Source organism: Clytia hemisphaerica, unplaced genomic scaffold, assembly GCF_902728285.1.
Source record: "Clytia hemisphaerica strain Z4C2 unplaced genomic scaffold, Clytia hemisphaerica genome assembly, whole genome shotgun sequence".
In the NCBI taxonomy this organism is placed as follows: domain Eukaryota; kingdom Metazoa; phylum Cnidaria; class Hydrozoa; order Leptothecata; family Clytiidae; genus Clytia; species Clytia hemisphaerica.
Window position 1 is genome coordinate 3345667 of NW_027103528.1, and position 18955 is coordinate 3364621.

The 18955-nt window shown below is 35.2% G+C and overlaps 4 protein-coding genes across 5 annotated transcripts in view; 1 reads left to right on the forward strand and 3 right to left on the reverse strand.

Moving 5' to 3' along the window:
- Positions 1 to 3084: 3084 nt before the first annotated feature.
- Positions 3085 to 5077, reverse strand: LOC136799577 (uncharacterized). Its single transcript, XM_067056297.1, has one exon. The coding sequence runs from the start codon at positions 4767 to 4769 to the stop codon at positions 3318 to 3320; it is 1452 nt and encodes a 483-aa protein (XP_066912398.1). The 5' UTR covers positions 4770 to 5077; the 3' UTR covers positions 3085 to 3317.
- A 2766-nt stretch (positions 5078 to 7843) lies between these two features.
- On the reverse strand, positions 7844 to 9674 carry LOC136799579 (uncharacterized). 2 transcript variants are annotated; one of them, XM_067056300.1, is made up of 4 exons: positions 9507 to 9674; positions 8949 to 9086; positions 8757 to 8804; positions 7844 to 8668 (listed from the first exon to the last, which is right to left on the reverse strand). In XM_067056300.1, exons 1-3 carry the CDS (start codon positions 9652 to 9654, stop codon positions 8785 to 8787), a joined length of 306 nt encoding a protein of 101 aa, XP_066912401.1. In that variant the 5' UTR covers positions 9655 to 9674; the 3' UTR covers positions 7844 to 8668; positions 8757 to 8784. The 2 variants fall into 2 exon arrangements, with proteins under 2 accessions (XP_066912401.1, XP_066912400.1); XM_067056299.1 differs by lacking the exon at positions 8757 to 8804.
- Positions 9675 to 11014: 1340 nt separating this feature from the next.
- LOC136799429 (ribose-5-phosphate isomerase-like) lies at positions 11015 to 11974 on the reverse strand. Its single transcript, XM_067056138.1, has one exon. It carries the CDS (start codon positions 11894 to 11896, stop codon positions 11138 to 11140), a length of 759 nt encoding a protein of 252 aa, XP_066912239.1. The 5' UTR covers positions 11897 to 11974; the 3' UTR covers positions 11015 to 11137.
- A 2546-nt stretch (positions 11975 to 14520) lies between these two features.
- Positions 14521 to 18955, forward strand: part of LOC136799581 (uncharacterized) — a 56012-nt gene continuing 51577 nt past the window's right edge. The window contains exon 1 of the mRNA XM_067056302.1: positions 14521 to 14541. The gene's annotated coding sequence lies outside the window, so the exon portion shown is untranslated. The remainder of the gene's footprint in view (positions 14542 to 18955) is intronic.

The window sequence follows — 18955 nt, forward strand, 5'->3', positions numbered from 1 at the left end:
CACTGAGCACTGCTTTTTGCACCGATTCAACTCCGTTTACTTTGACAACCTGGGATCGATCCTTCAGGAAGTCTTTGATCCATTCAAGCAACTTGTTTTTTATCCCATATGCTTCCAGTTTGATTAGGAGACGTTGATGAGGAACTGAGTCGAATGCTTTTGCAAAGTCAAAGTATATTGCGTCTACGGCTTTACCGTTTCCAATATCTTCGGTGCAAGCATCTAGGTAGTTTAGTAATTGTGTTACAGTTGACCGGCGGTTGATGAAGCCATGTTGTTTACTAGATAGTAATTTCTCTTGATCAAGATATGTCATAATATGGGTTTTGAGAATCTTTTCCATTATTCGGCAAACTATAGATGTTAAACTGATTGGACGATAATTTTCTGCTATGTTTTTGTTTCCTTTTTTATAGACAGGTGATACGTTTGCAAGTTTCCAGTCCTTCGGAAGACAACTCTCATTGAAAGATTTTGTCATTATCAGGAAAATCGGTTCTGCGATGTATTCGGCAAGCTCCTTGAGCATCCTTGGGTGAAGCTCATCTGGGCCGAGAGATTTATTTGGATTTAACTTTTTTAGTTCTTTCCTTATAGTTTCAGTGAGTATGTTGATCTCAACTTCTTTATCCGTCCTAGAATCAAATTCAGGGAGCTCCTCGAGTGGCTCACGTGTAAAAACACTACAGAATTGGTTCTGGAGGATGTCAGCTTTACTTTTATCGTCATACTTAATGGAGTTTTCGTCATTTGGATTCTCAAGCAGAGGGTGGATTCCAGATCTTGCCTTAAGGTTACTACGTATGTATTTCCAGAATCTTTTTGGGTTTGTTTTGGACTGTTCGCTGATCTTTTTCTCGAATTCTCTTTTGGATCGAGTCAGGGCTCTTTTGGCGATATTACGGCTTGTTACATACTCTCTTCTATATCTTTCAGTGTCTTCATCATGTAGAGAGTTGATCCATTTTCTATGTGCTTTTCGTTTCTCATTAATTAGGTAACAAGTGTTTGAATTTAATGGGCATTTGCCTTTTTTGATCTTATTTGGACAGGTCTTTGTTTTTATTGTTGGAAGTTGGCACATAAAGGTTTCGGAGCTCGATCATTTGCTTTAGGAACAGGTCCCAGCTCTCATTTACATTTAATTCTACTGACCGCTGGATGAAGTTGGTGGACCAGTTTATTTGGCTCAGATGGGTTCGCATTAGGTGGTAGTTAGCTTTGTGTATATTGATATCTATTTAGTTCATCCTTGAGAGTGAAGTAGCCATAGAATTTAAAAAAGAGGACACTATGATCACTGAGATGGAGTGGGGCAAGATATTTTATCTCAGAGACTTGGTTTTCTTCCCCTGTAAGGATGAGATCGAGTGTCGATGGCCTATCGGTTCCACGTCGGCGTGTTGGTTCGAGGACATGTTGGTATAAGAAAGAGTCTCTTAGAGCATCGAGAAATCTTTCCTCGTTGCTATCTTCTTCGCATGGGGAAGACCAATGTTTCCAATCGATCTTTCCGTAGTTAAAGTCTCCTACAAGACATAGGTGAGTGTATTTTGGGTTTAAGCAGAGATCTTTTATGAGCTTATTCATGTTCTTGTTATTTTCATCGTAGTCGTTTGTATAGGTTTTGGTCGGGCTTTTAAGCAGACGGCAATTCTTTTTCGCACCTTTTCTGTATAATAAATTGTATTAGTTGATTTTCCTTTAAAAATACAAGGATTTGCTTTAGTTCCTTGCCACCAAATACAAGAAATGTCTTTTATCTAATTTTCCTTGGAAAATACAACAAATCAAAATAGAAGACATTCTCTACAGAATTTTCCTTGGAAAATACAGGGAAATGTTTTAATCATGTTCCATTCCATATACAAGAAAATATTGTTGTTCATTTTCTTTTGAAATCATTTTCATATTGTTCATAAGTAAGATAAGAAATTCATTTGATTTCTCGATAATGCCAGCGAGCCCCACTTATCATGTTAAAGAGTTGTCTCGGACGACGCCGGGACGGCTAGTTTACTTTATTACACTTATATAACCAATCATGTATTTGAGGCAGAGGGAAAGGAGTGAAACAAAGGAAGGGTTTTCAGAATTTAGGCAGTAGAGCATCGAAATTTAAGGTTTTTCAAAGGAGCAATCTACGTTTGTAAAATATCTTTTGAAACTGCCTGAACGGAAAGTTGGAATCCAATCGGGAAGTCATACCGCACACTAAAATCAAGCTGCAACGAAATCTTATCGGGAAGATCTTACCATTCGGGAACCATAGACTGCCTGTTCGGGAAGTTCTTCCCAATTCGGAGGATTTATCTTGTTCGGGATCGTTTCGGGGAACGGACACCGAAATGTCTTTTTTAAGGAGGCTAATTAAAGCCAAAAAAGCAGTAAAAATAGGGGGTTATCGACTCTAACGAGCCTCAGATGCTAGGCAAGCAAAAAAAAAATAGTGGACGCATATTAACTTAAATTCTTTACACACGGCGATTTCGGCATTCCAGACAGAAATATTAGATTATTTGGGAGATCGCCCCGTTAACGCGAGTCTTTGCTCCAGTGCACTTGGCGATTTTCAAAATATATAGCTGCAAACAAGGTTGTCTGAATCATTACACTCAACTAAACTGCAGCACAAAACCTGTAGTAGATGCAATCAGCCTAACAATAAGACCATACTAAAGATTATCCGCAAAATCCGAATGTTTTTCTGATCAACCATGGATTTTTCCTTTGAAGACCGAATTAAAGGGTGTAAGTGATACTTTAAAAGCAACAACGGCATATGTATACTCGGCGTAACAAATGCAAACTTTAAACGCAAACATTAAATCCGTTAAGTGAAAGTTAAGTCAAATTTGTTGATGTGACATATACAGTAAGAAGTTAAGGAGAGCCAAAAGACCCACCACAGAGCTGCCAAAGGATTAATATTACACATTGATGTATTTTTTTTGAAATCAAATTTCTCTGGAACATTATCATTCAAGACTTTGAAACGATCTTGTCAAGGGGAAATGCACGAATAATAACTCGAAAGTTTTATTAACTTCTCTAGTCTATTTAGCAAGCAGACACTTGTGAACGTAGAATAGCCCAGCATGCTTGCTGATTAAATTAGTAAGATAAGTATACAATGAAAAAAAATCCAAAAAGAGTACATTAAGTAACGAATACTGTCCCATAGTAACAATTTTCATTGCGCTACCGACCGTCTTTTATTAGCCGTAATTATAAAAGTATGTTGGATAAAATATTAAAAATCATTACAAAAATACTGGTTATGATTTACAGCTATGAAAATATAAAAAAAGAAAAAATCAAACTGTAACAGACTCCTCCAAAGCCGAAACATTTTCCTCAAATAATGAAATTAATTCATCACCATCGTCAAGGGCGTTCGAATCAGCTAAAACGCCCATTCTTATACATTCATCATAGCTACAAAATGAAACACCCATAGCCTCGTTTCCAGTCGGGGGCGGCCAGAAATTGACACATTCGATTGGTAGATTACACAACGTGATTGAATACTGTGGACCAATCAGATTAGAGATACACAAAGTTGTTTTATTGACCATGTGGTGTACAAAGAATTTGAGCAGAGCGACCGGCAAAAGAAATGACATAAATCGCCAACCAAAATATAAACTAATCGGCGCTCCAACCTGTTTAATTTGGTCAAAACAGCGCTTCGATTTCGAAATGTAATCGTGGGTGCTTGCTCCTGAGTTTGGCAATGGAGCAATGACACCTGCTACGTGATTCCGAAATATCTTCGCCTGCTCGACGTTTGATCGTGTATCGACTGCAAATACGGCCGAAACAGTGTCTGTTTTCAGGTCATTTTGATCTCTATTCAGGTGATCGTTTAAAGCTTTAGCAAAACAACCGACAAGGATGTCATTTATAGTAGACTTTAAATCAGTTTTAACCGTTTTAAGAAGCTGTAAAGGTAATGGTTTGGTCCAATATACTTTTTTTTCGGTCGATAATTTAGATCGGTGAATCTGATTATTGTCGTTCGAATGAACAAATATTTTGATATATACCATAGGAAGGTACCACAGACCTTTCATGTAGAATAAAACCTTTTGCGTTTGTGTGAAAGTTTTCTTCACAATCACACCTTGGTTTGGTGGGCTGTCAGCCAGTACGTTTATCAAGAAATACGCTAATGACGAACCATCTGATATGGCGTGCGATAGTCGGAATAATAAAACCGTTTTCTGGTTTCCGAATTCATTGACATGCGGAATTAACATAAATTCCCAAGGCGATTTCTTTTTATTCGCGAAAGGTTTCGATACGTGTAAACCGATTATCTGACGTAAGTGATCGGAATTAGAAATCGGGTTACCTTCATATCGGGAAACATGTTCAGAAATATTGAATTCCAAATCGGGTTGCCAATAATAATCAAATAAACCCGGCTCGATATGCATTGAAACTTCAGGATAAATTTTATTTCTGCCTTTGGCATCTGTTTTATTAACAAGTCTCTCAAGTACCGTTTTACGGAAATCATCTAAAGGAAGGTATCCGTCAACTTCTAAAACACCGGAAATAATTTGTTGATTTTCAGTTGTCGGCATAAGCCATAAAACATCTTCCCGTCGAATAGGTAGTGCGCTCGATGTACGTGAGCGTGCAATCGCTTCTATCTTTCGGAGCAAATATAAAGCTATGATGACAGGTAATGAAGCGACAAGGATAGGGACGAGAATGGTCCATAAGATGAGTAAAAATACGAATTCCAACAAGACAAACATTTCAGAATTGAGCCGAAATCGATAGCGGCGTGGTGACGTGTTTTTTTCAAAGTTATATATTTAGAGTAATGCTGAATTATAATACACTAAAAACGAGAATCAAATTATCGTCGTTTCCGTTAAAAAGCAGAAAGTTTATATACAGGCTTTTCAAAACGTGACATATTACGGTTATCTAAACGTAACATTTAAAAAATGAACACCAAACTATAGAGCTTCACACCAACGTGATAGAAGATAAGAGTAGAAACTACAAGTAAATATTTTTGACTGCGTGGTACTATCAAATAAAACTTAACTAACGAAATAAAAATGGTATAAAAAGCAAAAGAATTTGGTAATATCAATCTATTGCTTTTGCCTCTAAATCAGGAAAACCGCTTAAAATATACTTTTATAACAAAATCTTTTAATACTATTGATGGCGTCAATAGTAATCCAACTAAAGCTGCCATTTTGATTGCTCTACTATTAGAAATACCATTCTAACCAAGGGATTTTCAAATAAAAAATTTCAGATAAATTTCTTGATCTTACCCTTCCCTTACTGAGGAAAAGATAGCCTACTGCAGCTGTTGTCGAGAACAGATACTTTGAATTCAGTTCGATTTGGAAGTTTAGGCTCACGTCTGACTTCAATACCCGTCAGGCTTTGAATAGACGAAACATAACCCAAAACTGAATAACAACACCAAAGCTAAAAGTATGCAGCAAAAATCAAGACAATTTATGAATCACAAGACAAATAGTTTGCATAAATCACAAGTTATATTTCAATCCAAATACACAGTGAGACTGAAACTTCTAACTCAAAGAAATGGCAAAAGAAAGTTTTACTTTGACTTTTCCACAAACAAGTTGTTAACAAATTCAGATAAAAGACAGTAGGCTATCAATGAAAATAACGAAAAAAATCCATTCACACGCAATTTAACTCTGTCTATTATAGTTTTAGAGCCCAATAAAAATTTCTCTAGCCACAACAGCAAAGCATCTTTTTCTAATAGAAAATTTTGCCTTGGTTTTCAGGGTTAACCACTGATTTCAAAAAGGAGTCCTTCTGTTCTGAGATCATAACTTAGAGGTCTAAAATTTAAAAAATTCTGAGACCATTTTTAAATCTTTGGCGAATTCCAAAACATGCAATTTCTTAGAAAAGAACAGTAAAATACTATGAATAGAACACTTTAAGAACAGTTTTAGGCTGAAAACCCCAACAAATTAAGAACATCTACATGGTTGGAAAAATTCGATGCTCTTATAAAAAAGTACATGTAGATGACCTAGATGCTAATAAAAGTCCACATTTTGATACAATACAAGTATTCTTTGAATCAGGTTTATAAGCTACTAGGTAACTAGAGGTAACATCAATTGAAAAAGAAAAACATACCTTTTCAAACCATTGCTTTCAAATTAAATGCATACCAATACCATTCATAAATTCCATTTTGTATTTTTGAACCAGTTTCAAAATTCGTCCATTCTTCGGCCACTCTTTATTCACTACTTTGTATTTAATGAACGGTTATTTTACTCAACTGCCATCTCAATATTCTTTTAAAGTATTTTGTTTAGTTTTCTATGGAAGAAATAAATGGGATAGTTTTTGTAAAATTTTGAAACATTTGTAAAGAGTACATGCTTTTTTATAAGAATCATTTTGTTTGAAAACGAGGCTAGGTTTTGACCAAAAAAAACCTGAGGTCAAATTAAGAATTATCTCCAATTCAATTCAATTCAATGTATATAAGATAAGAATATTTTAAGAACCTATGAAAATCAAGAAAATAAGAACATTCAATCAAGTGTCAGTCAAAATTTACTCTATAAAAAACATAAATAAATTTTAGATAATTCTTTTTATAAACAAACCGGGAACACTCCATAACTTTAAACGACATGTGCTGAGTAAAATTTGGCTTTTTCATAGAAATTGATTTTTTGGGAGATAAATAAATGCTGTATAGTATTTCAATTTAAGAAGCAAAATAATTGTGTCTAAATGAAATATTGGCAGAATCTAGGACTTTGATGAAAGCTTTCAACTTGATAAAAAGATAACGAAGTTGAAATATACTCCGTATAAAAAACCCCAGTACAGAAGCCTTTTGTTTCTTTCCATTGTTGAGAAATTAGTTTGCTCTTCTCACTTTTTGATCATGTAATTAAATCTTAAACCAATCCCTAGGGGAGTACTTGGTAACGTGATCAAAAACTGAGCAAATAGATTTCCATCTTTTGATAATAACGATCGAAAAAGCTAAAAAAAGTTAAAATAATAAGCTTGCAGACTATGGTCGAAACTAGAATACAATTTTAACCAGGGGGGCACGCAGTTACTACAAGACAGTATGACACTTACTACCGTGGTGGTACTGTATTCAGAAGTTATGAAAACAGTTACTACACAGTGTAGTAACTGCTGTTTTGGGGTGGTGCCAAAAACTAAAACTTGCACTTTTGGTGTAGTAAGTGCTTATATTTTAATTCTTTTTAAAGAACTTTCAAAATTTTTCACAAAAAATGAATTTTTTTGTGAAAAAATTCTTTGTTAAAAATAATATTTTTGTTATAAAAAATGGACGAAAAAAAATTTTTCTCAGACCAAACTTTGAAATTATGCTTTCCCTTATTATCATTAAAATGTTCTCAACAGCTGTTAACCAAACAAATTAAAAGAAAATCTAGCACAAAAATGGCTTTAGGTTGAAAAATAATCGCAATTCAGGGTAATTTCGAGCATGTTTTTGATGAAATCACTCAAAAACAAAACAGGGGTGGTACCTGGAAATCTTTTCTAAAAACAGTTACTACCAAGGTGTAGTAACTGTAAAGGGTGGTGGTCCTGAAAAAAAGTGTTGAAAAAGCACTTACTACACATCATGTCTTGTAGTAACTGCGTGCCCCCCCCCTGTTTTAACCAAGGGATTTTCAAATAAAAACTTTCATGTAAATTTCGTGATTTAACGTGAGCCAACGCGTGAAGTGTTGCCCTCTCTTCCCTTATTGAGGAAAAGACAGCCTTTTGGTTGCCCTCTTAGTTATAGTTAAATGAAGTAGACAAAGAACGATTTGGATAGCTACAATTTTAAATTTAATCTTTAAATATATTCCGGCAGGCATAAAATGTGACATCTAAGAAAACTATAAATAAAATCTCATTTGTTGTGATTAAAATAATAGAAATGCTAAAAATTGCTGCAACTATTCCTGAAAAATATCAAATACAGAAAAATCTAAATCTTTTGGAACTAAGTAGGAGAGAAAGCCTGCAAGCGTATGAAAATCTCTCATAAAAACCTATTTCTGAGATATTTGATAAAGCATTTACAGTTCCATAAACTACCTTTTTTAAATCAGGTGCTTTAAATTTGGGCTGTCGGAATTATTTATTGCTCTACGTCAGTATTTCCAGTGCTTAATTTTATACAGACTAGTCATCCTAAATTCAATGTAGAAATCTTAAAAAGTATATTACCAAATACACTAGAAAGAATTTCAATCTAAATATGTACAGCTAAATATGATCCCTTTTTAAATCCCCTTTTAAATCCCTAAAAAATGGAGAAAAAAAACTATTATTCAAACAGGAGTTCATCCAAAAATATTATCACTTTTTAAAAAATCAATTGGTTTAATTTCAGTACTTTTTGTCATCATTCTGACTTGTCGTTTAGCTGGTTTGGGTCCTTCCAAGTCCTGAAGAGGCCTGCAATGATTCATTATAGGTGGCTTCTCATCTGTGGGAACACTATTTTCTTTTTGTTCAATATTGTTGTTTGTTATGGAAATGTCTAGATAATCATTTGTTGTCGATTCTTGACTGGCTTGTTGTGAGTTTGATGGCTTCTCGTCATCAAAATTGATGAAAGGCGAGCAAGAAGGAACCACTTGTTCTTGAAATAAGAAAAGGAAAATTTCCATTAAAAACATGGGATGTTAGCCCCATATTATATTGTAGTTATCAAGGGTACAATACCTTACTTGTAGTTGTTTAGCCTTTTTGATTACTTTAATAGTACTTTGGCATGGCTGGAAAAAAAAAGAGATTTGAGGAATTAGAACTCCTCGAAGGGAACAGCAGCAACAGCAGTTCTTTTATTAAAAAAAGGGAAATTAAGCAAAATAGTTATAATTGCTGAAATAAAAAAAATCATTCATTCACATGTTACTAACCTAAGGAAATTTTCTTTTGTACTGATTTTTGTTTTTGATCAATGCAAGGTGTAGCTGGTATCTGCTGTGCATCATTTTGTGAGCTTTGTGAATATGGTTGAGAAAATCTCATCGGTGAAATTGTTCCACCTTGCGAATCTGAAATATAATCATTTGAGGTTCCAAGAGAAAAGTAAACACAAAAGCAAACATCGATAAATCTGTAAAACCACTGCAAATGAATCCAGTCTAATGTCCGAAACCATAGTCATTATAAAAAAACCCAGTCTGGAAGACTTTTTTTCTCTTTATTGTTAACAGTTAGAGCTTTCGTACGTAAATAGATTTGTTTTGCATAGTTTTTGATAGAGTGACTGGAAAATAAACCAATCCCAAGGAGTCGAAAATATGGTAACTTGGTCAAAAAGTTTGCAAATCGCAACTTGCCTATTATTTAAACAAAAATATTTATTTATTTAGAAAATTTGATAATAAAGCTAAAAAAATACATCACCAGACCATGGTTTTTTATAATGACTATAATGAAACTGTCTTATTAGAAGAGGAAATTTCGTAAACCTTGAGTTGTGGTATAAAGTCTTCGTGTAGCATTTCGATCAACATCAGGAACACAAGGTGCTGGTGAGGCTTCATAAGTTCTTAAGAAAGGAGAACATGGAACCATATGTGTTGATGGCGATAGTGCAACATATTCATCCCCATTCATTATTCTATATCATTCATTTTACTAGAAAGGAATTTACAAGTTAATAAGTTAATTGCATGATCAAGATTAAGCTTAACAAGCTAGATGCTGAATGGACCTACCTGATGATGAAAGTTAGATAGCAATGCGAGGAGAAAAAAATCAGTCAGAAAATATAGCGTTTAGGGAAAATGCATAACGCAATAAATTCATCATTGATTGTTGATGGGGGGAGAGGGAAGGGTTGTAGGGAAAAAATAAATATAAAGTTCTGGTTGCAAAAATCAGTTTTATTGACAATTGAATCATGCTTGATGGTGAGCATTGTTATCAATAATGTTTTTGTGTAAAAAACATAGAAATGAATATAAGGAAAAAATCCAATGAAAATCTGCAAACACGGCGATTTCCGGCATTTTCAACTGGAAAAATTTTTTTCTCAAAACTCGAACTCGGCCATGTTTTGGGCATTGTTAATACCCATCTTTAAGCAAAAAATCAGAAAAAACCAATGATAAAATCTTGAGAAAATGCCAAAAAACTAGTTTTTCCGGCATATTTCCGGCATTTTCGACCGGAAAAAAATGTTTTTTGAAAATCGGGCTTCGTCACATTTTAGGTATTGTCACTTTGCATCATTGTGCAAAAAATCAGAAAAAAATAATGAGTCAACATTGAGAAAAGCTATATTTTCTTATTTGGTTAAAGGGAAGTTCCCCAAAATACAAAAATCCGTTTTTTAAGGCGAATAAGAATTTTCCGGGAAAAACCACTTCAGCCATTCTTTAGAGAATCTTGCCCTCCATCTTTATACCAAAAATCAGAAAAAAGTAATGATAGGATTTTGCACAAAGTCCAAAAAACCCTATTTTTAGGCAGTTTTTGGCCCAAATTTGCCCAAATATATTTTTTTCGAAAATCGGGCTCCGTCACATTTTGGCCATTGCCATTTTGCATCTTTGTGTCAAAAATCAGGAAAAACTAATGAGCCAATCTCGAGAAAAGTTGGTAACGAACTAACGGACGAACTAACAGACGAACAAACGGACGAACAGGAGTTAATTTATAGGACCTCCACCGGGGTAGGTCCAAAAAGCAAAACATAAATTTTCCAATAAAAGGAGCGAGATAACATAGTTTAATATAGTAGTAATCTCAAAACTCATTTAAAAAAAAATTCTTGCCAAAAGTTGCAAACATAGCCCTGAATTTGACTAAAATCCCAAAGTGCTACCCTACCTGAAGAAGATACCCCTCTCCAGCAGCATTTCCTACCCACCTATGAAGAATGAGATGGGTAATTCACTATTATAATATATTTTGAATAGAAAAAGTAAGTAACGATAGAAAAAAAACATAAAGCTCCCAACAAAATCAATGTCTTGGAAATAAAATTCCTCAATTTAGAAGAAAATATACATAAAAAAGGTACAAAATCAATCCATTTAAGAAAAACAGCAATTGCAAGGTAATCACATAGAACTAGTAACTAGTAACTAATGATTTATACAGTTGTTATAGTACCATCTTGATTACCAAATATAGCACAGTGATGCATATTAATGAAAAGTCCAGTCTCAACAACCCCTGGAATATTTATGATTTTCTCATTCAATTCTTTCCAATTGCTTACCTCATCAAACCCAAAATCAATAATAAAGTTCCCATTATCAGTTACTAATGGTCCAGCTTTAGATTTTGCCATTCTTAAAACAGGCTTTAGGCCCATCTGCTCAAATTTCAACATGACAACTTTGTATGCCATTGGAATTACTTCTACGGGGACACCTTTTGTCCACTTCTCACCTAATTTTAAGGAATTCTTTGTTGAATCTGCAATGATGACAAATGTTTTTGCACAAGATGCCACGATTTTTTCTTGAGTCAAGCAACCACCTCCACCTTTGATGCAATTACCATTCACATCAACTTCATCTGCTCCATCAATAGCAATATCTAATTTTGGAGATTGTTCAAGATCACTCAAAAACAAATTGTTTTCGGTGATCAATTGTTTAGCTTGAAATGATGTTGGTATACATTTAACTTTCAGGTTTTCAGCTGCAACTCTCTCGGCCAATCTCTTGACAGCAAACACAATGGTAGATCCACTTCCTATCCCAATATTTTGATTGGTTGTCACAAATCTATTGACAGCCTCGATTGCTGCTGCATTCTTACCAGCATCCATTGACATTTTCACAGAATGACAAAATTTGAAGAAAAAGTCTTGAGAAGTAATTTTTTTGCAAATATTCCTCATCAAGCCATTAAATAGCTCTAAAATAAGGACAGCTTAATACTTGAAGTTCCCTGCTTCGATTTCTAATCAACTGATGAATGTGTAAACACGAAACTTCAAGTATTGAAAATAACTAAATAGTTTCTTTAATCTAATTTTGTGTAACAAGCTTTTTTACACCTAATTGGCCTTTAGCTTTAGGCAAACATGACGGTCTATTGAATAACAAATTACTTTAGCATACATTACTTGCCCTTAGCCAGTACAAATGTGATAAATTATTTTCTTTTTTAAGCAACATCTGTCTGTTGCTTATTTATTCATTTATTTATTTATCAATCATAAAAGGTGAAATCAAATCTACGGTTTTGAAAAAAATTAGCCCAAAATTAAAACCTAAGGGTCTAATCAAGGCATTTTGAGCATATTTCTAGTTACATCAGTGAAAATTTCAACCACTTCAGCCAAGATACTCAATTTTAAATTCATTTTTAATACTCAATATTTAAAAAAATTTATATTTGTTATCAAAATGCCAAGAGTATAATGTAAGAAATTGGGAAAAATCAAAATTTTCCTTACGTTATGATAAGCATTCCTTAAAAATAAACTTTCTATAGAATATCCTAGGGCTATTGTGATAAATTTCAATGCCTTCCATCGGTATTGATTGCTTTAATGTCAAATACCACCTGTTCAATAATAAAATCAACTTTTCTTTCCAGAACGGCGAAAACTTACTTTTCTGCTGATTCAACATTTCATCGTTAAAGAAATTGCCGTTTTTGGCAATAATTGCCTTTTTTATCTTAAACACCCAAATGAATGTGAAAAATGGCCAGTCACAAAGTCCTTGGAATTTTCCCTACTACATTTGACAGAACAGGTGTCTATATTCTAACCAAAAAAAAACAAAACAGTCCGATTGGTTTGATTAATTGTCTGGCTCCAAGCCACCTAGTTAAAATTTATAGTTCTATACCGCGTCGTCTTGTATAAGTTTCCCATTTTCGCACAAGACTAAGAAGATTCCTTTGCCACTTTTCTACCGAAAAAGGACTTCCGGGTGGTTGAAAAATAAGTCAGGCAGTTGCATCAGTAAACACAAGATTTTCCGTACCTTTAGAAACAAACCCTTTCCAATCTCCTGCCGGTTATCCCTGAAAATTAATGGAAAGATTTTGGGGAAAAGTGACAAGAATCTTATAAGTCAGTATTATAGACTTAAACTTGTATATCAAGATTACGGGATTTCATTTTCAATTGCAAGCCAACATCTTAGCAACGGGGTGCTCGCCCATAGTTACAGGGGCTTGTGCAAAAAACTAAACATAGAAAATTTTCCAAATCCCCCATTTTGATTAATGCAATGAAAAATGAAACTTTTCTAAGTTTCACTTTTTTGCACCTATTCTTCAAAATAAAAATATTTAAGATTTTAAGTTCTTCTTTTATTCAATGAATTTTTACGGCACTTTGTTGACAATCTAACCCGCTTTCTTCAGTAAATTGAAGATGCATTGTATTGTTGTAAAGGGAAAGATAAAAGAGGTAAGACTAGCCTAGTTTCTTATCCTGATATAGGAGTTTAAGTTTCTAGACTGTAAGTGCGGAAATAAAATGGGGAATCTTATACAAAACATGACGGTACCAGAAGAGTCCCTTGTTTGCAGGCTATGAAAGTAACCCCAATTGACCATGTCTATTGTGTGGCATAATATACTATACCCATTCTTTTCAACAACCCTCACTTTCGACTAATGCTTCAGATGCATCCGGCCGCGCGGGACGCGCATAGCGCGTAGCATAGGGTTAGGGATTTGCAACAGGGTGGCGAAGCCACCCTGGTGCACATTCCTAACCCCTCACCCGGCCGGCGGTGCACCCACCCGGCAGTGCACACGTGTGGTGGCTTCTTCGGAGTAATGGCGATCGTAACAGTTAGCCTAACTCGTCAGTCACACTTATTTATATATAGTACTAAGACCCTCATATAAGTAACCCTAAATATCGAACTTTCGGCAGCCGGTTTGGCCTAGTGGATAGGGCATTGGTTCCGGAACCTATATAGGTTCCCGGTTCGAGACCCCCTTTGGTCACTATTCAACTTGAAAAAAATTCTAATCTAAGTCCAGCCGGATGCATCTGAAGCTTTAGCCGAATGTCAGCCCTCTGCTTTGCGCCATCTTTTCCTTTTAAACCATTTTTGCCTTCTTCTTGCCCAATCTTTTTAGTAGTTAAACTTTCTCCTTTTTTGCAAGTACGTTTTGCTTGCACACACACAAACAAAACAACTTAAAGACTATACCTTTGATCGGTTATTATAAAGAAATTAAGTTGATAATTAACCCCCAATTAACCATTTGATAGCTGCATGTTGCTCAAGTTTGATTTTCCTGAATCTGGAATGAAGGGTGAACCCAGGGTCATGTTGACAAACTTTTCCCGCTAAAGTTCTTCCCGGTCAAAATATCCATCGAAAACGAGGCTTGAATAGCGTTATCCAATCAAATCGCAGCAAAGTAACAACAAATATGGTAGCCGAAAAGCACATTTTAATAACGTGCTTTTTTCCTGACCTGGTCAGGACAGTGTGTTGTTGTATCTTATCGTTGGAGCTTTCTGCCTGGTTGGAATCTGGTGACCTAATGATGGCTGAGCGAAAGGTATCTTGTAGCAGAAAAACATAACACTAAATCTTGTCGTGGGGGAAGTGGGGCTATGGAGTACTAAGATTTAGCTGTTTAGCCACCCAAAACTCGAAACTTTCAATGAAAATCCTATCCTCCTAATCCAATTTTTTGCTGTTATCAGGCCAGTTTGCACGTGAGTGGCACGTTTGCTCGAGATCATAAGAGAGTGCACAACTCAGAAAAGTCAAGTGCAGGTGCGAAATTCGAGGTTTTCAGGTGCAAGTTCAGACGGTTTTTTAGCTTCAAGTGCGGAGTTCAGCTATCTCTTCCTCAAGTGCAGCTAATTTTAGCAATTTTTTGCCTTTTAAGTGAATTTCAGAGGTATAGGTGCACCTTTTCTGGACCAAAATCTATCAGGTGCATTCTTCTAGTGCGGAACTAGTCAGTGTAGACCTTAAACCTCTAAAACAACATCTAATAACATGAAAACCAGAATATGATTCTTCAATGGGAATCAAAACTATAAAGTGCACTTACTAACATCAATTTGACAGATCTAACAAAATTAATAACCACACTGTCATATCATTGACAATAAAACAAACGATTTGCTGTCAAGAGCCTTGTAAACATTCCAACAACTTCCATCGAAATGATCTATCACAGCTCAGTCTACCATTTTTAGCGCGGTCCAAGGATTGAGCCGAGAACGCTCCGCGAACTCCTGCGCGGGTGAAAAACTTCAATCTGTCAATCATTTTCTCAAGCGAAGAGTACGCGAAGCGATTCTAGCTTTACGATAGTGCCGCAGGTTATCAATGGATAGTATTCAATTATCATCATCCCTTTATTTTCATTCCTAAGAACTTTTGCAAAAAAAAGGAAAAATAGAAAAGTTGTATTTTTTACTGCTCTATTCACATACTGAATTTGAAAGATCTTCTATGTGGCGTTTTTTTGCAAAATTCAAAAAACTGATTTTTGTCCCGCCTTTGCAGGACTTTGGCTTAAGTGCTTGAGTGCAGCATAGGGTACAAAGTCCAAACATGCGTTTCCCGTAATTTTTGTGTGAAGAGTTAGGTCTACACTGCTAGTGGTATTTCCAAGTTTTTCCTCTAGTGCAGCCTTGCCATATGCTCTGCAAACTGGTTGTCAGGAGTTGCTTTGCAATTTAAATTCAAAAAAATGGCTTTGTTTTAAATAGGGCTTTGCTGAAAAAACTTTCCCATTTTTTATCCAGAATCAGCTGAGTAGTGAGTCATCTTTTAAGCTCAATATCTTTGTTAAATAAAGATTTGCATCAAAAGAAAAGTCAAAAGTGAAAGATAAAAAAGAAATTACTGTCAGTTACACACTAGCCCCTGTCAAAATGTGTATCAAAGATTGATGCTGCGAAAGCGCTACCGTAGAGTCGTTTAATATCGACATACGTCTTGCAATCTCGACATAGCTGTAGGCTGGTCTTGGAAATAAAAAATCAAACATAAACAAATACATACCAAAGTTATCAATCAATCACTAAATTGTTCTCTCTCTCTATCCACGTCACAGATTGTTAATATAATATGAGAAATGTGAACTGTTATTACTTATATTTGAAAAGATCACTTTAACGATTTTTAGTAACCACTAAAAAACTAATACACCTTTCCCATAATTCGTAAAACTAATGCGCGCGCATTATTTTGATGCTCTCCACCGTTTGGTTTCTGGAGGTAAACAAACCCGTTTTTGCCTGCGTTCCCTTTGGGAAAGTTGGTTTTTTTAGCTTTTCTTAAGTTCTGTCGAACAAAATCCCCTCAAATTTTAGTATGTTCAACCTATTCATGATATTATACCACCCTGAAAATATTTTGCCAAAAGAAGGTCGCTGTCAAAAGTTAGAGGCTCAAATCCCAATTTCCCTAACCTCTCGCAGGCAAAAACGCGTTTTTTACCTCCCAAACAATTTTATACACAACGGTGGAGCGCACATTTTCCCGGGCCATTTCTGAGAAATTTGAATTACGGGAAAGGTTTCCTTATGAATTTGAAAAGGGACCGGGTGTTTAACGCAGCCTCCTAGCGCCTAGAGCGTGTGCTTGCAATAAATAATAAGGAAATGGAAACCAGGTCGACTAAGCGTGCAAATTATTTTTATCACGTGACTTGAAGCGTAATAAATTTGTAAAATTTTAATGATGGACACGAGAAAGTTACGAGGAAGTTTGCATGCGTTTCGTGTGTTGTCTAAAACTGCTTATAATTTGGCTGTTTTTTTAATTGAAAGGATTGCAATGTTTACTGAACTTCTAGTTTGATGGATGAACTTGTTCGATAAGAATGATACCAAGAATTTCATTCAAGGTTTGTTTTTATTATTTTACAGATCCGGTGTCGAGATTGCAAGACCTATGTCGAGATTAGACGATCCTACGGTATATGACTCTATACTGCACGCAAGCAAAAAAATGCGCCGCAAAACTTCTAAAGGGATTCATGAAAAAACAACCCAGCGCTTTTTAATGAAATTAACATTTTCAAAAATTATGAGAAATATCGCCTAAAATTTTTAAGCCATAGATGAAAAAATAATTGAGCCAAGCCAACCAGTATAGACCTAACTGTTCATACAAAAATTAGGGGAAACACATATTTTGACTTTGTACAGTTAGATGGATCCCTCAATTGCTGGATACTGCAATTGCGGTAGTTTTTATTCGTGGCTAACCTACAATGTACAAAGGCTTGTAACAGCTACATATAGTGCTGGTCAATAAGAAGGTACAAAAAATGGCTGTTTTTGCACCATCTTTACACCCCTGACTAGATTTGAAAATTACAGACTCATAAATGTCTACTAGGCCCTACATTGATACCCATGGTTAAGTTAAAAGGTCCGTCTTCAGGTCCATGCTGGTCCTGTAACTGTAAAAGGTATACTTATAGAGATATAAGCTTTTGAACTGCGGTCCTAAAAAGGACAATGAATTGTCCTAACTGAAAAGATAATGAGTTATCCAAGATCAATAAGTCTTGATAGGGTGCTCTGATCAAGTCAAAATTTGGTACACATGAAGAACATCATCCTACAACAAGATTCCAAATCTAAAATCTTGTAAAAAGTCCAGAAATGGACAATAAATTGTCCTAAATGTTGTAAAGTATGGGCAATTAATTGTCATGAAAATCAACTTTAAACAAAAATTCATTCAAGATCCTTACAGATCAGGCTTGAAATACCTCAAACATAAGATAATTCAAATTCAAATCGTTGAACAATCTTGTGGACAATCTGTTGTCCTAAATAGTAGGGGACCAATCCTTAGGATCCGTGACATCTTTTATGCGACCCAACCGCATGTCGTTAGTTTGAAAGTAGGAAGGTTTTTAAGACTTTTTTGAGAGGGGGCCCGCGGATTAGGCCCGGCAAAAGTTTTTATGACTAAAAGACTGACATTTACAGACAAAACTGTAAGGGTAAAAAATTGATTTTCAAAAGTCAAATCCGAAGGAAATGAATGGAACCATCGGAAAGAGCATGAAATTCTGAGCAAAAAAGTATACTACAACAAATCTCTTACTCGAACGCACGAAGAAATACGGCCATCTAAAGTTTGAAATTCTGTCAGATAGAGTACGATTGACGTCAAATTTTGTCTAAACCGTACGGAACTTTGAGTGGCCGTATTTCTTTGTGTGTTTGAGTAAGAGACTTGTTGTAGTATACTTTTTTGCTCAGAATCTCATGCTCTTTCCAATGGTCCCATTCATTTCTTTCGGATTTGACTTTTGAAAAACGTCAATTTTTTACTCATTTTTTCCCTTACAGTTTTGCCTGTAAACGTCAGTTTTTTAGTCATAAAAACTTTTGCCGGGCCTAATTCGCGGGCCCCCTCTCAAAAAAGTCTTAAAAACCTTCATACTTTCGAACTAACTACATGCGGTTGCGTTGCATAAAAGATGTCACAGATACTAAGGATTGGCCCCCTACTAAAAGGCAAATGTATTTTAATTAAACCACTTTTTGTGCTTTAACACTAGGGATTCAACCATTTTTATCTTTTCCAAAATAGTGCCAAAACTATTAGCTTATTTAAGCTAAAATTTTGGACAAAACTGTATGAATGGTTCACAATTAATTTTCAGGTAGCAAATTTTGGTTATTCGGTCTCTAAAAGGACAATAAATTGTCCTTTTTGTAAAACATCATGGTTAAAATTAAGGACAACTTTATTGTCCTATTTTGGGACCCAAGAACGTAAAAAGTGGGCCATTTTGCTATTAGGAGTTAAAACAACCATTCAGCTTTAGTTTAAACTAGGTTTGGTATAGACTAAGCTTAAATGGCCCTTTTTAGGACAATTTTTTTGTCTGGACAACAAATTAGCCATATTTGGGCCATTTCACCCCCTGGAGTGATTTTAACCATCACTTTCCCTTTCTAATGTTAATATTGAGGTTTTCT

Coding starts and splice junctions, on each gene's coding strand:
- LOC136799577 (XM_067056297.1), bottom strand. CDS start 4,769: ATGTTTGTCTTGTTGGAATTCGTATTTTTACTCATCTTATGGACCATT.
- LOC136799579 (XM_067056299.1), bottom strand. CDS start 9,654: ATGAATGGGGATGAATATGTTGCACTATCGCCATCAACACATATGGTT. Junction 9,087..9,506: donor ACTTTATACCACAACTCAAG/GTTTACGAAATT, acceptor ATTATATTTCAG/ATTCGCAAGGTGGAACAATT. Junction 8,669..8,948: donor ACAAAAGAAAATTTCCTTAG/GTTAGTAACATG, acceptor TCTTATTTCAAG/AACAAGTGGTTCCTTCTTGC.
- LOC136799429 (XM_067056138.1), bottom strand. CDS start 11,896: ATGAGGAATATTTGCAAAAAAATTACTTCTCAAGACTTTTTCTTCAAA.